The sequence below is a fragment of the Xyrauchen texanus genome, chromosome 8 (genome assembly GCF_025860055.1).
Source record: "Xyrauchen texanus isolate HMW12.3.18 chromosome 8, RBS_HiC_50CHRs, whole genome shotgun sequence".
Classification (NCBI taxonomy): domain Eukaryota; kingdom Metazoa; phylum Chordata; class Actinopteri; order Cypriniformes; family Catostomidae; genus Xyrauchen; species Xyrauchen texanus.
The window spans coordinates 5,311,325-5,328,777 of record NC_068283.1 but is presented as its reverse complement, the minus strand read 5'-3'; the positions used below and the strand labels follow the sequence as shown (position 1 = coordinate 5,328,777).

General features: G+C 44.9%; 1 protein-coding gene across 1 annotated transcript; it reads left to right on the top strand.

Annotated features, from left to right (window-relative positions):
* The first annotated feature begins 14,601 nt into the window (after window positions 1-14,601).
* LOC127647509 (periaxin-like) lies at window positions 14,602-16,160 on the top strand. Its single transcript, XM_052131777.1, has 2 exons — window positions 14,602-15,228; window positions 15,411-16,160. The coding sequence occupies exons 1-2, from the start codon at window positions 14,602-14,604 to the stop codon at window positions 16,158-16,160; spliced, it is 1,377 nt and encodes a 458-aa protein (XP_051987737.1).
* Window positions 16,161-17,453: the final 1,293 nt, after the last annotated feature.

Below are 17,453 nucleotides of genomic sequence, written 5' to 3'. Positions count from 1 at the left end.
ATTAGCCTGATATGTGGCCTGGTGTGTAGCATAAGGACCCGGCCCCACCCTCTGCCCTGCCACACAATGATAAGCTGCTTCATAGTCCCTCCTCGAATGCTATCTTTAAAAGCAGGTCAGTCAGTCTTTTAAAGCAGGACAAAGCAACACAAATAGAATTTGTACGTATACAAATGTACAAAGACACTTACATAACCATTTTTGCTACAAATGACAAGGCAGGTCTTAATATTTATATATATATATATATATATATATATATATATATATATATATATATATATATATATATATATATTGTCAAATGCTGAGCTTCACTTTTATCAAGACACAGTAAAAGTTCAAGAAAAGCCTAAATATCTTATTGTAACACAGTTAATAATGGGCAAGGAGGAGGCGAGAACCGGCTTGTCAATATAAATGATAATTTAATTAAACTCAAACCAAAAGCAAAAACATAAACACATGACGGACGTGCCCGTAATTCTCTCTCTCTTGAATCATCGTCACCGACCGCCTTTATCCCTCGCGCGCGTCATCAGGCCGATTGGGGACCGGGCGCGCGATATTCCGACCTGGCCCCGCCCCCCTCTACACTCCTCCCGGCGTTATCTCAGGCTGGGGTGCCACCGGCATGACGTACATCCCCTCCTATCCCTGGGGCGGGGTGTATCTTGTGTCCCTTGTGGTCATCCCTGCCTTCCTCGCCCTGAGAGGAGACAGGAGGGGAAGACAACAACAACAAAGAAAACAAAATAGGCGAGGGAAAAGGCCAACATGGTGCGAAAGAGAGAGAGAGGAGAGAGAGAAAAAGCTCACTCACCAGTTCTCTGATGTACCGTCGCGTGGTCCTCGAACACTCCTCCACACTCAGGCGGACGACAGCCGCTCCAACCCCAGGTGAACCGGAGTCAAACCTCCGACCCCCAGCGGGCAGAACGCCCCTCCATTTTTCTGGCAGCAAATGGGGACACTCCTCCCCCCCTGGCAGCGGCCCTACTCGGGGAGTTTCTTCCCTACTCCCTTCTCGGACGGCAGTCTCCCTTGACCCCTCTGCGTCTCTGGGGATGGCAGGGCACTCCTCTGCCCCCGGCAGCGGCTCCCTCGCTCCAGGCAGTCGGGATATCCAGTCCCCACTTGCCCCCGCGGACGGCGGCCATTCCCCGCATCCGGGTGGTTGGGCTACTCCGTCACCCGGCAGATGGCAGCGGCACTCCCCTGGGTGGACTGCAGTGTCGAGGACTCTGCAACGGGCATCCCTCCTCCTTCCCGGGCTTTCGGCACCAATGTAACACAGTTAATGATGGGCAAGGAGGAGGCGAGAACTGGCTGGTCAGTATAAATGATAATTTAATTAAACTCAAACCAAAAGCACAAACATACACACATGACGGACGTGCCCATAATTCTCTCTCTCTCGAACCATCGTCACTTGCCGCTTTTATCCCACGCGCACCTCATCAGGCCGGTTGGGGACCGGGCGCGTGATATTCCGACCCAGCCCCGCCCCCCTCCGCTCCACACTTACACTGTGCACTGATCTCTGTGGAATAGTCAATCAGATTTTTTCAAAGTCTATTACAGTTTATATGTCCATGTTTTTGTTTGATTGGTTGATGTTAATTTCCTTTGGTGCTGAAATGTGCTTTAAAGGCTTTGTGACATCTTTACTCTCTCTTCATCAAGTTTAAAGAATGCAGTGGCATATTATCTTCTTTTCTCAATCATGTCAGTGTGAATCCTCTCCTTCCCAGTCATTATAAAAATTGTTACAGTAAGTTTTTTTTTTGAGGAGCAAGTCATTTAATCTGACCAATCACACTGCCATAGTATATAAACAGCTGCTTACCTCTATGTGGCATTGAGTCTTCTGGCATTCGGCCCTGCCCACTACCCACGAAAAGACCTGTGAAGAGGAGGAGGGCTCAGCCATGATTGAGCACGGCTGGCACTGAATCAGCTGATCAGTGGGAGAGCGAGTAAAGGGGTGGTACAAGACCCATGCAAGTGACTCGGATGATTGGATGAAACTTCACTGCAAAGCATTCGCCTTCATAAGAACAGCTCTTCCGTCTAAGCAAACTCGTTATTCAACAGAAGCTGCCACAGCAGCTCATTTGGTTTTGCAATATTGACCACTACCACATTAAGTGTTATATTTGATTCTGTCTTTCTTTCTACTCTCTATTCACAGAAGCAGATTATAGCAAGTGTTAATGCAAGTTGTTAATGCAAACTGGCTGCTTCGGCATTGTATACATGTCAAACGTCTCTCTACGACTGCTCATATGTTCTCTGATCTAAACTTTCCACCCGGATTGGTTCTGTTAGGGTTACCTGTCTTGTTTCACTGTTGCCCTTTTGTTTGCCATTTTTGTCACTTTTGCATTCCTTAGTTTTCACTTTTATCCCTTGTGTAACTCCATAGTCTCTTTGTTAGCTTTCGTGTTCACCGTTCATTGTTTGCACCTGCCCTCGTTTATTTGCCATTTTGCTTCTGTTAATCACCTAGTTATCTTGTTTGAGTTCTGTTTGTTCATTGGTTCCTGTCTTCCCATGTCCACGTATTTAACCCTGTCTGTTTGTTTAGTCACTGTCTATCGTTGAATGTTGTTGTTAGCCTGGTATGTTTCCCCTGCCCGTGTTTTTCTAGTTTTATGTTTCTTTCCCCATTGAGGGTTTTTCCTTTGTGTTTGTTTGTTTGCTTAATCAATAAAGTCTGCATTTAGATCCGCTCTCCTTGTCTGCCTTCGCTGCCTTCATTTATTACAGAACAATAGACCACAAATGGATCTAGCGGCTTACTGCAAGGAGCCTGTGCCCACGCCTTCCACGGTCAGCGAGCCAGCGCCCACGCCTGTCACGGTGAGCGAGCCAGCGCCCACGCATGTCACTGTGAGCGAGCCTGCGCCTACGCATGTCAATGTGAGCGAGCCTGCGCCTACGCATGTCACTGTGAGCGAGCCAGCGCCTGCGGCCTCGACCCTCCCTGAGCCAGCACCTGTAGCCTCGACCGTTCCAGAGCCAGCGCCTGTGGCCTCGACCGTCCCAGAGCCTTCCTGGGCTCCGCCGCAGCCCCGCCGTCCGCGGCTCATCCTCCTACGGCGTCAGCCTCTCGAGGCCCCCGAGCCTTCTAGGGCTCCTCTTCCAGAGTTTCCCGGGGCTCCTCCTCTTGAGCCTCCCGAGCCTTCCAGGGCTCCGCCTCTCAAGTCTCTCAAGTCTCTCGAGCCTTCTAGGGCTCCTCCTCCCGAGCTTCCCAGAGCTCCGCCTCTCGAGCTTCCCAGAGCTCCACCTCCCGAGCCTCCTACGGCTCTGTCCCCAGAGACTCCAGAGCCTTCTTGGGCTCCGCCGTGGCCCCGCCGTCTGTGGCTCATCCTCCTACGGCGTCAGCCTCTCGAGGCCCCCGAGCCTTCTAGGGCTCCACCTCCCGAGCTTACCAGAGCTCCGCCTTCCGAGCTTCCCAGAGCTCCGCCTTCCGAGCTTTCCAGAGCTCCGCCTTCCGAGCCTCCCGAGCTTTCCAGAGCTCCGCCTTCCGAGCCTCCCGAGCTTTCCAGAGCTCCACCCTCCGAGCTTTCCAGAGCTCTGCCCTCCGAGCTTCCTAGAGCTCCGCCTTCCGAGCCTCCCGAGCTTTCCAGAGCTCCGCCTTCCGAGCTTCCTAGAGCTCCGCCTTCCGAGCCTTCCGAGCTTTCCAGAGCTCCGCCTTCTGAGCTTTCCAGAGCTCCGCCTTCCAAGCTTTCCAGAGCTTCACCTCTCGAGCCTCCCAGGGCTCCGCCTCTTAAGCCTCTCGAGCCTCCCAGGGCTCCGCCCCTCAAGTCTCCCGAGCCTCCCAGGGCTCCGTCTCTCAAGTCCCTCGAGTCTTCCAGGGCTCCTCCTCCCGAGCCTCCCAGGGCTCCGCCTCTCAAGTCTCTCGAGCCTTCCAGTGCTCCGCCTCTCAAGTCTCTCGAGTCTTCCAGGGCTCCGTCTCTCAAGTCTCCCGAGCTTTCCAGAGCTCCTCCTCCCGAGCCTCCTGGGGCTCCGCCTCTCAAGCACCTCGAGCCTTCCAGGGCTCCGCCTCTCAAGTCTCTCGAGCCTCTCAAGCCTTCCAGGGCTCCGCCTCTCAAGCCTCTCGAGCCTTCCAGGGCTCCGCCTCCCAAGTCTCTTGAGTCTTCTAGGGCTCCGCCTCCCAGGGCTCCATCTCTCAAGTCTCTCGAGTCTGCCAGGGCTCCTCCTCCCGAGATTCCCAGGGCTCCGCCTCCAGAGCCTCCCTCGGCTCCGCCTCCTGAGCCTCCCACGGCTCTGCCTCCTGAGCCTCCCATGGCTCCACCTCCTGAGCCTCCAGAACTTCCCACGGCTCCTCCCAGGCCTCCTGACCCGGCCCTGTCCTGTGGCCTCCTCCCGGGCCCCCTGACCCAGTCCCTGTCCTGTGGCCTCCTCCCAGGCCTCCTGACCCAGCCCCTGTCCTGTGGCCTCCTCCCAGGGCCCCTGACCCTGTTCCTGACCTGTGGCCTCCTCCCAGGCCTCCTGACCCGGCCCCTATCCTGTGGCCTCCTCCCAGGCCCCCTGACCCAGTTCCCATCCTGTGGCCTCCTCCCAGGCCTCCTGACCCGGCCCCTGTCCTGTGGCCTCCTCCCGGGACCCCTGACCCAGTCCCTGTCCTGTGGCCTCCTCCTGGGCCTCCTGAACCTGCCCCTGTCCGGTGGCCTCCTCCCAGGGCCCCTGACCCTGTTCCTGACCTGTGGCCTCTTCCCAGGCCCCCTGACCCTGTTCCTGTCCAGTGGCCTCCTCCCCGGTCCCCCAGACCTGTCCTTGCCCTGTGGCCAGCTCCCAGACCACCTGAACCTATCCTTGCCCTGTGGCCAACTCCCAGACCTCTTGAACCTATCCTTGCCCTGTGGCCAGCTCCCAGGCCTCCTGAACCTATCCTTGCCCTGTGGCCAGCTCCCAGGCCTCCTGAACCTATCCTTGCCCTGTGGCCAGCTCCCAGGCCTCCTGAGCCTATCCTTGCCCGGTGGCCAGCTCCCAGCCCACCTGAACCTGTCCTTACCCTTTGTGCCCCCCAGGACTTCCTGCCTGCCCCTTGTTGCCCCTGGACTGCCTGTCTGCCCCTCGTTGCCCCCTGGACTTCCTGTCTGCCCCTCGTTGCTCCTTGGACTGTCTGTCTGCCCCTCGTTGCCCCCTGGACTGCCTGTCTGCCCTTCGTTGCTCCCCTTGGTCTGTCTGCCCACCACAGGCCCCCCCCCCCAGTCAATGGACATTTGTTCTTCATGTTTTTTTTTGTTCTGTTACTGTTGATCGTCTGGAATCCGATCCTTGGGGGGCTATGTTAGGGTTACCTGTCTTGTTTCACTGTTGCCCTTTTGTTTGCCATTTTTGTCACTTTTGCATTCCTTAGTTTTCACTTTTGTCCCTTGTGTAACTCCATAGTCTCTTTGTTAGCTTTCGTGTTCACCGTTCATTGTTTGCACCTGCCCTCGTTTATTTGCCATTTTGCTTCTGTTAATCACCTAGTTATCTTGTTCTGTTTGTTCATTGGTTCCTGTCTTCCCATGTCCACGTATTTAACCCTGTCTGTTTGTTTAGTCACTGTCTATCGTTGAATGTTGTTGTTAGCCTGGTATGTTTCCCCTGCCCGTGTTTTTCTAGTTTTATGTTTCTTTCCCCATTGAGGGTTTTTCCTTTGTGTTTGTTTGTTTGCTTAATCAATAAAGTCTGCATTTAGATCCGCTTTCCTCGTCTGCCTTTGCTGCCTTCATTTATTACAGGTTCACTGCATGAAGCTGCTTCTGCAAGCCAACCGCTTCAGGTGCTTCAGCACCCTATGTCTGTTCATATGTTCTTTTATCTAAATTTCCCACTCTATCATGTAAGCCTGCCTCCGTGAATATGCACTTCTCCGGCTTCATGTCACTTGAGCTCTATCACAGCTTAATTTGAATGCGAGGCAAACAAAAGATTAACTATTTAATTCAGCATCTCTCCAATGCTACCCAGAATTTCAATCTGGTTCTCCCACACAGGTGATTCCTGTCAGCCTCATTACTTTGCCTCACAGCTCGTTTATTGCATGTTCCATTCAGCGATTCCGTTTCTTCCAACAATACTATCATGATTCCCTTCAAAGCACCATTTGGAGAGTGATTTATTCGATTCAGAACACAGGGGCATTATGCAACAAGCGAATGCCTTCCAAATGACCACTAGTTCTTTACATACTCCCGCTCTGACCATTCTACAGCTCACTACAGTTATACACAGCCTCTGCCCGAACAGACACGAGCCGTATTTGGCTACGCAAGCAGCGGATCGCGCTAACGTCCAACACATTCAATATAATTCCGAAACACGTCTCGCCTCCGCACAGCTCATCTCTCATCTCTGGAGCATAACATATATATTGCAAACAGCGCAACACGCTGTCCAAGCACTGCAACTGTGGCGTCTTTCGGGCCATGCGACAAATTCCCACTACATCATAAACAGTGCAATGCATTGTTCACATGCCACAACTGTGGCATCTCCGTATCAATCAATTTAATTTGAATATAGCCTTCTATATGCCCTCATGTTGAATGCCGTGCTCGACGACCCAACCTTTCGTATTGCAGGGTGAGTTCTCGCTCATACGCAGCTTAAACTTTTAACACAAAACACAGCTCTTCCATTTCCTGATTTTTCTCTCCTCTCCACATCCTCCTTTACCTCACACCTCAATCAGTCCAAAAACCTCCATCCAGGAACCATCAAAGCTGCATTCATTTCTTCAATGAATAAATTTTCAGCAAAAGCCAGCCCAGATCTCACATCTCATTAAAGGTATCCACAAATCCCTACCCACCAGAACCGATACCAGGCATCCCCTCACCATCGATCTGCTAATCCGATGCTTAAATACTCTCCACCAGGAGACACACAACTTTATAAACATACATACCACAGACAACTTTATAAACATACATACCACAGACAAATTTATAAACATACAGAACACACACACAACTTTATAAACATACATAGTACACAACTTTATAAACATATATTCATATTACCATATATAATTACATTTAACATATATATATCTATATAATAATGCTATTATTTCTAATAACCATGTGAAATCATACAATCACATAACACCAGGTATAACATCCCATTTATCTCATATAACCCATTATAGTGTCATATTACAAACACATAACCACATATATCATAATATATAATTGCATATATTAGACAAATAACAACACAACTTTTATTTTAGAACACCAAAGTATATCTCTGTGTATCTGTGTCTTTAGTAAATCTCCAGTCTTGGTTAATCTTATCTACGTGTCCTCTGTGGAATCCAGCCCAATCGCCACCTTCAGTAGCCCCACCCCATCAGAGCCCCGCCTCTGGCCAGGGCACTCCCACTTCTCCAGGATGGAGAGGGGGAAGGGGCGGCTCGTACGTGCTGTCAGCGTTGAGGTTTCAGAAGTTTGAGTAAGTGTTGAACTGTAGAAGCTCTGACACACCAAACTGAGTGTCAAATCATTCACAATGGACATTGTCACAAAGCAGCTTTACAGAAATATATAATTTCACAATATACATTTTACATTTATAAACGAGCAAGCCAGAGGTGACAGTGGCAAGGAAAAACTCCCTGAGACAATATGAGGAAGAAACCTTGAGAGGAACCAGAATCAAAAGGGAACCCATCCTCATCTGGGTCACACCAGATAGCACAATTATAAATAATTCCTTCTATAACTGTGTATAACTGTGTACTACATGGTCAAAAATTACAATTGTGTAACCAGGAAATTCATTATAGTTTTAACATGAAGTTTATTTTATTGAAGTTATCAACTGTTCAGTGATGGAAACTTGAGTGCAAAACTGTTCGTGGCAATAGCAGTCCCAAAGCTGTCATGGCAATTGAAGTCCATCATAGCAAAACTGTTCGTATCAATTACAGTCCAAAGCCATCATCATGGTTCTTAAGTGGTACCATCCAAGTGATGAGAACTCCAACTAGAAGTAGGGCATCAGGATGAATCGGGCAGGTCCAGAGAGCAGAAGGAGTCAGGATCACTGGTATATCAGGTGTAGCATGTGTAGCAAGAGAGAGAGTTTTTGAGTTTTCAACACACTTTATTTATATCATTACAACGTCAGCAAATCACCCGATCACATTATCCAAAAAACAAAAAAAGGAGATACAAAAAACCAGACTTATTGTAACATCATAGCAAAAAACAACATTTCTTCTTCAACTTTACAAATAGCTCCATTAAAACACCATTTGTGCAAAAAACTTTCTAAGTCATTCATCAGTTTATAGAACTTGAAATCAAACATAACCCTTGCTTTTACCATATTTTTAAAGACAATAACCACATGTTGTCCTTCTCTACCCTCTATTTTGTTTCTCCTGGTTATGTAAACAGCAAGTTTGGCTTGCCCAATTAAAAAATTCAACAATTGACTTTTTATTCTTTGCACCACACAATATTTGGGTCCAAGAATCCAAATCTTAGAAGAAAAAATCTCCCCAAAATTCATGAAAAGTACATCAAACAAACAAAACATTTCATACAGTCTAGAACAATCTAAAAAACAATGAAAAATTGTCTCCCTCATTTTACAAAACGGACAATCACTTGACACATTGGGATTAATTAAGCTCACAAAAGCATTTACAGCAACTGCGCCATGTAAAACCCTCCACTGAATGTCACCTGTGTGTTTTTCAATTGGTGGTTTGTATAAAACTCTCCAAACAGGTTTATTTTCATCATCTATTCCCAGTTTCTCTCTCCACACTGTATCACTACGTTCTTTTAAATGTGCTTTATTTAAAAGTTTTACAAGATATTTATACAAAACTTTACTCTGAACATCCTGCAAACTTAACCATTCTAGCCCTCTCAGGTTCAGAAAAGGTCCAGACAGTCCTTTGAGATTGGGACTAAGAAAAATACTTGGAAAGGGATCTGTATTATTAGGAACCAGTTTCCCATTATGAAATTCAATTAACAAATTATGTTCTTCTTCTGTGAGTTTCTGTTTAAAAAAGTCCAGAATTTTTCCTACATACCGTACCGACCGCACACCTAGATATGCGGCCATGGACTGAGCATTATTTAAACCAGAACCAGCAACATCCAACACATGATGCAGTTTTAATGTCTTAGTGGTAATTAAACAATGAAGCAGTCCAGGTGTAACTCCACACGTAACATCAAACCACGCTCCATGCACATGAGGTTCCTCCAAAAGCCAGTACAACGAGGAAGTCGCATCCAACCTCCGTTTTTCAAATAAGTCCCAAACTTTAAAAAGTCCCTTATAAAAAGGAGTCAGTCCGTTGCACTGCAGCTTACTAGAGTCCATCAAAAACAAGACAGCGTTCAATCCCAGTCCGCCAGCTTGATTGAAAATAGCATCAGCCACTTTTCTCCAGACAAGATCCTTAGGTCCTGTGAGGTACCTTTGAATAAACAGAAGTCGAAAAGCTGCCCCCCTGCTGGGAAAATGGATAAGTCCTTGTCCTCCTTCATCTCTGGGTAGAAAAAGTATGCTCTGCGGTATCCAATGAAAAGTGCTCCAAAAAAAATCCACCATACTGGCTTGAATTTTACTCAGAAGTCCATTTGGAGGATCAATGCAGGCCAAACGATGCCACAAAACTGAAGCCACCAGGTTATTAATTATTATCACCCTCCCTCTAAAAGACATTTTTGGCAAAAGCCATTTCCATTTTTCCAATCACCCCTTTAATTTTTCTAAAACTCCTTCCCAATTTTTGCCTAACATTGAATCATAGCCAACATATACTCCTAAATATTTTAACCCATCTCTTTTCCAGTACAAATCACCTGGTAGTTTAGGAAGACCATGGGACCATTTACCACTTATTATGGCTTCACTTTTGGACCAGTTAACTTTGGCAGAGGAAATTAGACCAAATTTGTCAAGAATGTCTTTAAGAAGATCAACATAATTTTGCCCTTTAACCAAACCAATAATATCATCTGCATATGCAAACAGCTTAAAATTTGCTCCAGAGCAAGGTATGGTCCAACCTTCAATGCTTTGTCTGATCTTAACCAATAAAGGTTCAATGGCAAGAGCATACAACATTCCCGAAAGTGCACAGCCTTGTCTAATACCTCTGTTAATTTTAAAAGGAGCACTAAGACCACCATTCACTTTCAGTACACTCTCAACATCCCGGTACAAAACCCTAATCATGGCAATAAATCCAGAGCTGAACCCGAACTCCTCTAGCGTGTGCCAGAGATAGCTTTGCTCAACCCGGTCAAATGCCTTTTCCTGATCTAGAGAAATGAGACCAATGTCTATGTCCAATAGCCTAGAGACGTCCAAAATATCCCGAATTAAATAAACATTATCAAAAATAGACCTGTTAGGCACACAGTAAGTTTGATCACGATGAATAACCTGCCCAACTACCTCCCTCAATCTAATGGCCAAAGCTTTAGAAAAGAGCTTTAAATCAGAGCATAAAAGTGAAACAGGGCGCCAGTTCTTTATTTCTTTTAAATCACCTTTTTTGGGTAACAGGGTAATGACTGCCCTCCTGCAGCTCAAAGGTAGCAAACCTCGGGCCAGACTATCATTGAGCACAGCCAGCAAATCACCCCCCAACACTGACCAAAACGTTTTATAAAACTCGACTGGTAGACCATCAATTCCCGGGGCCTTACCGCAATCCATGCTCCACAGAGCAACATGCAGTTCAGCTGCTGAAAGCGGCCTCTCAAGCCAAGTATTGGTCTCATCTGGAACTTTAGGCAAACCCATATAAAAAGAGCTGGCCAGCTCATCTTCCTCTGTATGTTCACTTTTATAAAGCTCAGAATAAAATAATACAGCTCTTTTTCTGATTTCCTTAGGCTCCACCACTTCTATACCCTCCAATGAGTATAAAGAATGTATAAATCTGCTTTGACCATTCTTTTTCTCCAAACCGAAGAAGAATTTAGTTGGGCCATCCATCTCTACCGCACTCTGAAAACGTGAGCGGATCAAAGCTCCCTGTGCTCTGATGCCTAACAGGTTATCCAGAGTCCTTCTTTTAACTTTGAGGAGCTCAATATGTCCTCGATTTCCTGTGGACTCTACCAAATTCTGAAGTTCCACTATTTCAATCTCTAAGGATTTCATTGATTGGGAAATGTCCTTGGATACGTTGAGAGTGTACTGACGACACAGTTGCTGTATTTCTTTTTTCCCATGATCCCACCATTGTTGTAGGGATGAAAATTTTTTTTTCCTGGAACTGAACTGTTTCCAAAAATAAATAAAGACATCCTTAAAAAACTTGTCTTGTAGCAAAGAGGTATTAAAATGCCAATAGTCTTTGGCTTTATATTAGTGATGAAAACACTACAGATTACTAGACTGTGATCAGAAAACCCACAAGGCAAAATCTCACATTTCTTAATAACATTAAACTGGTACTTAAAACAATAGAACCTATCCAATCTAGCCATAGAAATATAATTTTCTCTTGTGTGCGCCCATGTGTACTGCCTTTGTTCTTTATATAGAGTTCTCCATATATCACACAAATCATGTTCTTCTATAAGCTTTCTTATAGCATGTTGAGAAGCTAGATGTGGCTCTCTATGATTCCTATCCATTCCATCATTTGTTGTACAGTTAAAATCCCCTCCAACAAATATGAACTCTTCCTCTTTACAGTTTGACAAAATATTACTTAATTTATCAAAAAGAACAACCCTTTCAGGACCAACAACAGGAGCATACACATTTATAAAAACTAAAAACATTTTTTCAAATTTTGCTGTTAATTTCAATAGATGTCCCTCAACAACATGTTCTACCTCATATGAAATTGGTTTAAAGTTTTTCTTAAAAGTACAGCTAAGCCACCACTACAGTGATTTTTGTGGCTTAAAATAATCGACCCATCCCATTCCATTAGCCATTCATTCTCATTAAAAACATCACTATGAGTTTCCTGGACCAGCATTACATCAATTTTCTTTTGTCTAGTCAGTTCATAAAGCATTGCTCTTTTCTTGCTGTCTCGTGCACCATTTAAATTAAGTGTGCCCAATCTTATTCTACTCATAAAAAGGTAATACGAGCACACCAATAACAAACACTTCACAAAAAAAGAAAAGAAGCTAGATTGATTCAAATTCATCATTCAATAAATTTAGTTTTAACTTCTGGACAATTTTCTTCAGCCTAAAGACTTCTTGCTCAGTGAAAGCTCCACCCTCCTTCCTTAAAGCCCTGATTGAATCTATAAACATCTCACGATCTGGGAAGTAATCCTCTACATTTACACCTTTCATGCCCTTCGTTGTCTGAAGAAACGTTTTAATTTTGTCCGATGTGTAAGCGCTGCGGACAGATCGCCTCAGTGAAGCTGAGCTCACAGAGTCTGAAGCTTCACATTCACTATTCTCTGCAGACTCCCCAACATTACTCGACTCCGAGTCCCCATCCCTTGCATCATCACCAGCCGTCCCATTAGCTTTTTTACTAGCCCTTTTTTCTTTTCCTTTGGTCTTAGTTTTCCTTTTTAATGTCGGTGTTTTAAAAAAACTCTGATCATCTGTCATGTCAACATCCACACCATGCTCTAACATAGCCTGCTCACTGACCTCAGAAACACCACCTTCATGCACATTTTCGTTTATGGCCACACTCTCATTTTTATTACTTTCACGATCGTCAATTCCATTTTTTCAACACAAGATACTGTATCACTCGTTTGTGCATGATCTGTATTAAGCGTTTCGGCTGTGTTGTCATTCTGATCCAGCGTTCTTCTCAGGGCACACGCAGTATCACATGACCCTCTTGTCCACAACCAAAACACTTCATCACATCTGAGGTAGCAAAAATAACATAATTAAAATCCTCAATCTTAAACTTCATGGCTAAATTAAGCTCCTCATTCTGGTTATTTAAGATCATGTGCACCTGCCTCCTAAATGATACAACGTGCTTCAACTGTGGTGATTTGCAACCGAGTGAGATTTTCTTAATTTTTGACACAAACTTTCCGTGTCTAGACAATTCCCTTTCAATCACTTCATTTTTAATAAACGGCGGGACATTTGACAATACTACTCTTTTCGCTGGTTGTACTAAAGGCATGACTGGAGTAAGTGACTCATTCACAACAATCCCGGTCTCTACAACTTGATTGACTTTGTCAACATTGTTCAAAAACTTCACTATTGCGCTATTCATTCTTGACGCAGAAAGAATGCACTCATGACCAACAACAGCAGCAACAGCGAGGACGCAATCCTCAACTGAACAACGCTCCACGGGTACAACCTTAACACCGTTCCGCCACGTTAAACTTTCTAAACTCGCGTGCTGAGACGCCGCCATGGCGATCAGTGCACACTGACCGACGACGCTCCTCACAAACACTAGAAACTTTCCTCTTTACCTAACAACAAAAACCACAAGAGATAGAAAAAAAGATAGAAAACTCACTCAAACCGTAGAGCTCACTCCAACACACACTCACGCTCCGTCCACAAAATCCCAGCATGCACTCGAGAGAGAGAGAGAGAGAGAGAGAGAGAGAGTGTGAGGAAGAGAGAGAGAGGGAGGGAGGGAGAGAGCAAGAGAGAGAGAAAAACACAGATTATCAGGTATGCTGATTGTCACATAATGGTAAGGACAATGGACATTGTGTGCAGAGTGCAAGCAGGGACTCCAGCACATGTAGGGCACTCTGGGACATAAAGCGGCCTGCCACTCCACCATCAACAAAGCAGTGAACGCAGACATACCTGAGGTTATGGCACATGTAGTGAAAACAGCTTCAGTAGAAAGGCCAGTGTTTAAAAAATCTGAGGACATACACCTGAAGTAGAAATATATTTGGTGCAAAACACCTGAATTAGAAAAACCTGCAGCAAATGGAAACCTGTGATAAAAACACCTGCTTACGATTGTAACTTTATAGACAGACATGTATTTATAGACCAATGTATATGCTCCTGAGTGGTGCAACAGAAAAGTGTCGTCCTATCTCACGTTTGCTCGATGCTGCAGCTATCCATGGCTGGAAGCCAAAGGAGTAAACTTGCTGTGCTCTCTGGGTGCTCATATATGTGGAAGAGGGCAGATAATGCTTCTATGTGAGGCTTCATGCGTCTCGGAGGAAGCATGTTTTAATCTTTGCCATCCCTGGGTGGTAGCTCTCGTAGGATAGTGGAGAGCTGACTGGTAGGTGGGAGTTACCAGGTGACCAAATTGGGGAGAAAAATGAAAGAAAAAAAAGGACTACTTATTGTCAGAGTAGAGCCAACGGTGACTGAACATACTAATTACTGCTTGCACCAATAGACATCTTCAAGAGCCATCTGTAAAAAAACAGATTTTTAACGTTAATCCCAACACACAGAGTCAACTAAGACTACATAGCAATCCATGGCCAAGCAAACAACACACCTGAAGCATGAAGAGCACTGAATACCTGACTTAGGTGTGCTGAGAGATTAGAGAGAGAGAAAATGTGGACGGTTTAAGGACCTGAGGACTGGGCTGGGAAACACTGGGATAATTTACATTTTCAATTCTCGTCAAAACATAAAACACTGTAACAACCAAATGGTTGTTTTAGTACATTTGTGTGTCAGCCCTGAAGGTACATCTTGGTTAACACATGTCGAACCAACACCAGAACCTGCTGAATTCAGTGTCATTGATGCAGTTACAGCATCTGTGGTAAAGAAACCTGAAGTTACAGCACCTGAAGTTGCAGCACCTGTGGCAAAGACACCTGAAGTTACAGCACCTGTGGCAAAGACACCTGAGGTTACAGCACCTGTGTTAGAAACACTTGAAGTTACAGCATCTAAAGTTACAGCACCTGTGGCAAAGACACCTGAGGTTACAGCTCCTGTGTTAGAAACACCTGAAGTTACAGCATCTGAAGTTACAGCACCTGAAGTGGCAGCATCTGTGGTAAAGACACCTGAAATTACAGCTCCTGTGGCAAAGACACCTGAAATTACAGCTCCTGTGGCAAAGACAGCTGAAGTTACAGCACCTGTGGAAAAGACACCTGAAGTTACAGCTCCTGTGGTAAAGACACCTGAAGTTACAGCACCTGTGGTAAAGACACCTGAAGTTACAGCTCCTGTGGTAAAGACACCTGAAGTAACAGGACCTGTGGTGAAGACACCTGAAGTTACAGCACATGTGGCAAAGGCACCTGAAGTTACAATACCTGAGGTAAAGACACCTGAAGTTAAAATACCTGTGCCAAAGACACCTGAATTTACAGCACGTTTCAATGGCACCTTAAGTTACAGCACCAGTGGTAAAGACACCTGAAGTTACAGCACGTTTCAAAGGCACCTGAAGTTACAGCACCTGTGGTAAAGACATCTGAAGGTACTGTACCTGTGCCAAAGACACCTGAAGTTACAGCACCTGTGGCAAAGACACCTGAAGTTACAGTACCTCTGGTAAAGACACCTGAAGTTACAGCACCTGTGCCAAAGACACCTGAAGATACAGTACCTCTTGTAAAGACACCTGAAGTTACAGCACCTGTGGCAAAGACACCTGAAGATACAGTACCTCTGGTAAAGACACCTGAAGTTACAGCACCTGTGGCAAAGACACCTGAAGATACAGTACCTCTGGTAAAGACACCTGAAGTTACAGCGCCTGTGGCAAAGACACCTGAAGATAGAGTTCCTCTGGTAAAGACACCTGAAGTTACAGCACATTTTTCAAAGGCACCTGAAGTTACAGCACCTGTGCCAAAGACACCTGAAGATACAGTACCTCTGGTAAAGACACCTGAAGTTACAGCACCTGTGGCAAAGACACCTGAAGTTACAGTACCTCTGGTAAAGACACTTGAAGTTACAGCACTTGTGGAAAAGGCACCTGAAATCACAGTACCTCTGGCAAAGACACCTGAAGTTACAGCACATGTGGCAAAGACCCCTGAAGATACAGTACCTCTGGTAAAGACACCTAAAGTTACAGCACTTGTGGCAAAGGCACCTGAAATTACAGCACTTGTGGCAAAGACACTTGAAATTACAGTACCTCTGTTAAAGACAGCTGAAGTTACAGCACCTGTGGTAAGGACACCTGATGTTACAGCACATGTGGCAAAGACACCTGAATTTACAGCACTTATATATTGAAAGTGAAAGTGTTCCACATAATACAAAGCCTCACACTGGTTTGGAACAACATGAGGGAAGATAAACAATGACAGAATATTAAATTATGGCTGAGCTATCACTTTAAAGAGACAGTTTACTCAAAAATTTAAATTCTCTCATCATTTACTCACCCTCATGCCATCCCAGATGTGTTTGACTTCCTTTCTTCTGCAGAACACAAATACAGATTTTTAAAAGAATATTTTAGCTCTGTAGGCCAACATTTTTATGCTCCAAAAAGCACATTAAATCAGTATAAAAGTAATATATAAGACTCCAGTGGTTTAATCCATGTCTTCAGAAGTGATATGTTTGGTGTGGGTGAGAAACCGATCAATGTATGTTATTTTATGCTAGACAGCAGGGGGCGATATGCAGAGAAGAATGTGAATCACCAAAAACACAAGAAGAAAGTGAAAGTAATTTGTTTCTCATCCACACCTATCACATCACTTCTGAATATACTGATTTAACCACTAGAATCTTATGGATTATTTTGATGCTGATTTATGTTTGTTTGTTGAGCTTTAAAATGTTGCCACCCATTCACTTGCATTGTATGGACCTACAGAGCCAAGACATTTTCTAAAATCTTCATTTAAGTTCAGCAAAAGAAAGAAAGTCATACACATCTGGGGTGACATCAGGGTGAGTAAATAATGAAAATTGTAATTTTTGGGTGAACTAACCCTTTAAGGGCTCTTGTCAGATCTGGATGAATGTGTCAATAAGAAGAGAGGTTTGGAAACATTTCTAGAAATTATTACAGTGAAAACGTGAAAATGTCACATAAGGACATTATAAAGAATGCTGAAATATAATGCCTTCTGACGCTATTTCATAGCTTTTAAAGTCCTGTGTCAATTCTTATTTCAATGTAGTTACAGTTTTCAGTGTCATAAGTATTTAGATCGTTAGTTCTGTATAAGCAGTTCTGCCGCTCTCTAAATGCAGAATACAGAACCTACGTAGGGCACCAACCCTGAGCGTGGAACACTCGCTGTGTCTGAAACCACCCCTATCCTCTATATAGTGCACTATTTCGAGTTTTTGCTATTTTGTAGGAGAGTCTGAATTCTGAGTGAGCCAATCATTCCCTACTTTTGTTCACTCATTATTACACACAATGCACTCTAATTTCAAGTGTACATTTCAAGTACACTCGATGATGGTTAATTTTCCACAATCCACCATGGGGAAGACATACGAGCTGGGAGTTTACTGCTTCTTTCACTCCTGCAATGTTTTATTTCATGCTGAATGTAGTAAATT

What these genes read in the sequence shown, in the direction of transcription:
- LOC127647509 (XM_052131777.1), top strand. Translation starts at nt 14,602, where the DNA reads ATGGTTGTTTTAGTACATTTGTGTGTCAGCCCTGAAGGTACATCTTGG. An exon ending in CTGAAGTTACAATACCTGAG is followed by an intron (nt 15,229 to 15,410) that starts GTAAAGACACCT and finishes CCTGTGCCAAAG; the next exon opens with ACACCTGAAGTTACAGCACC.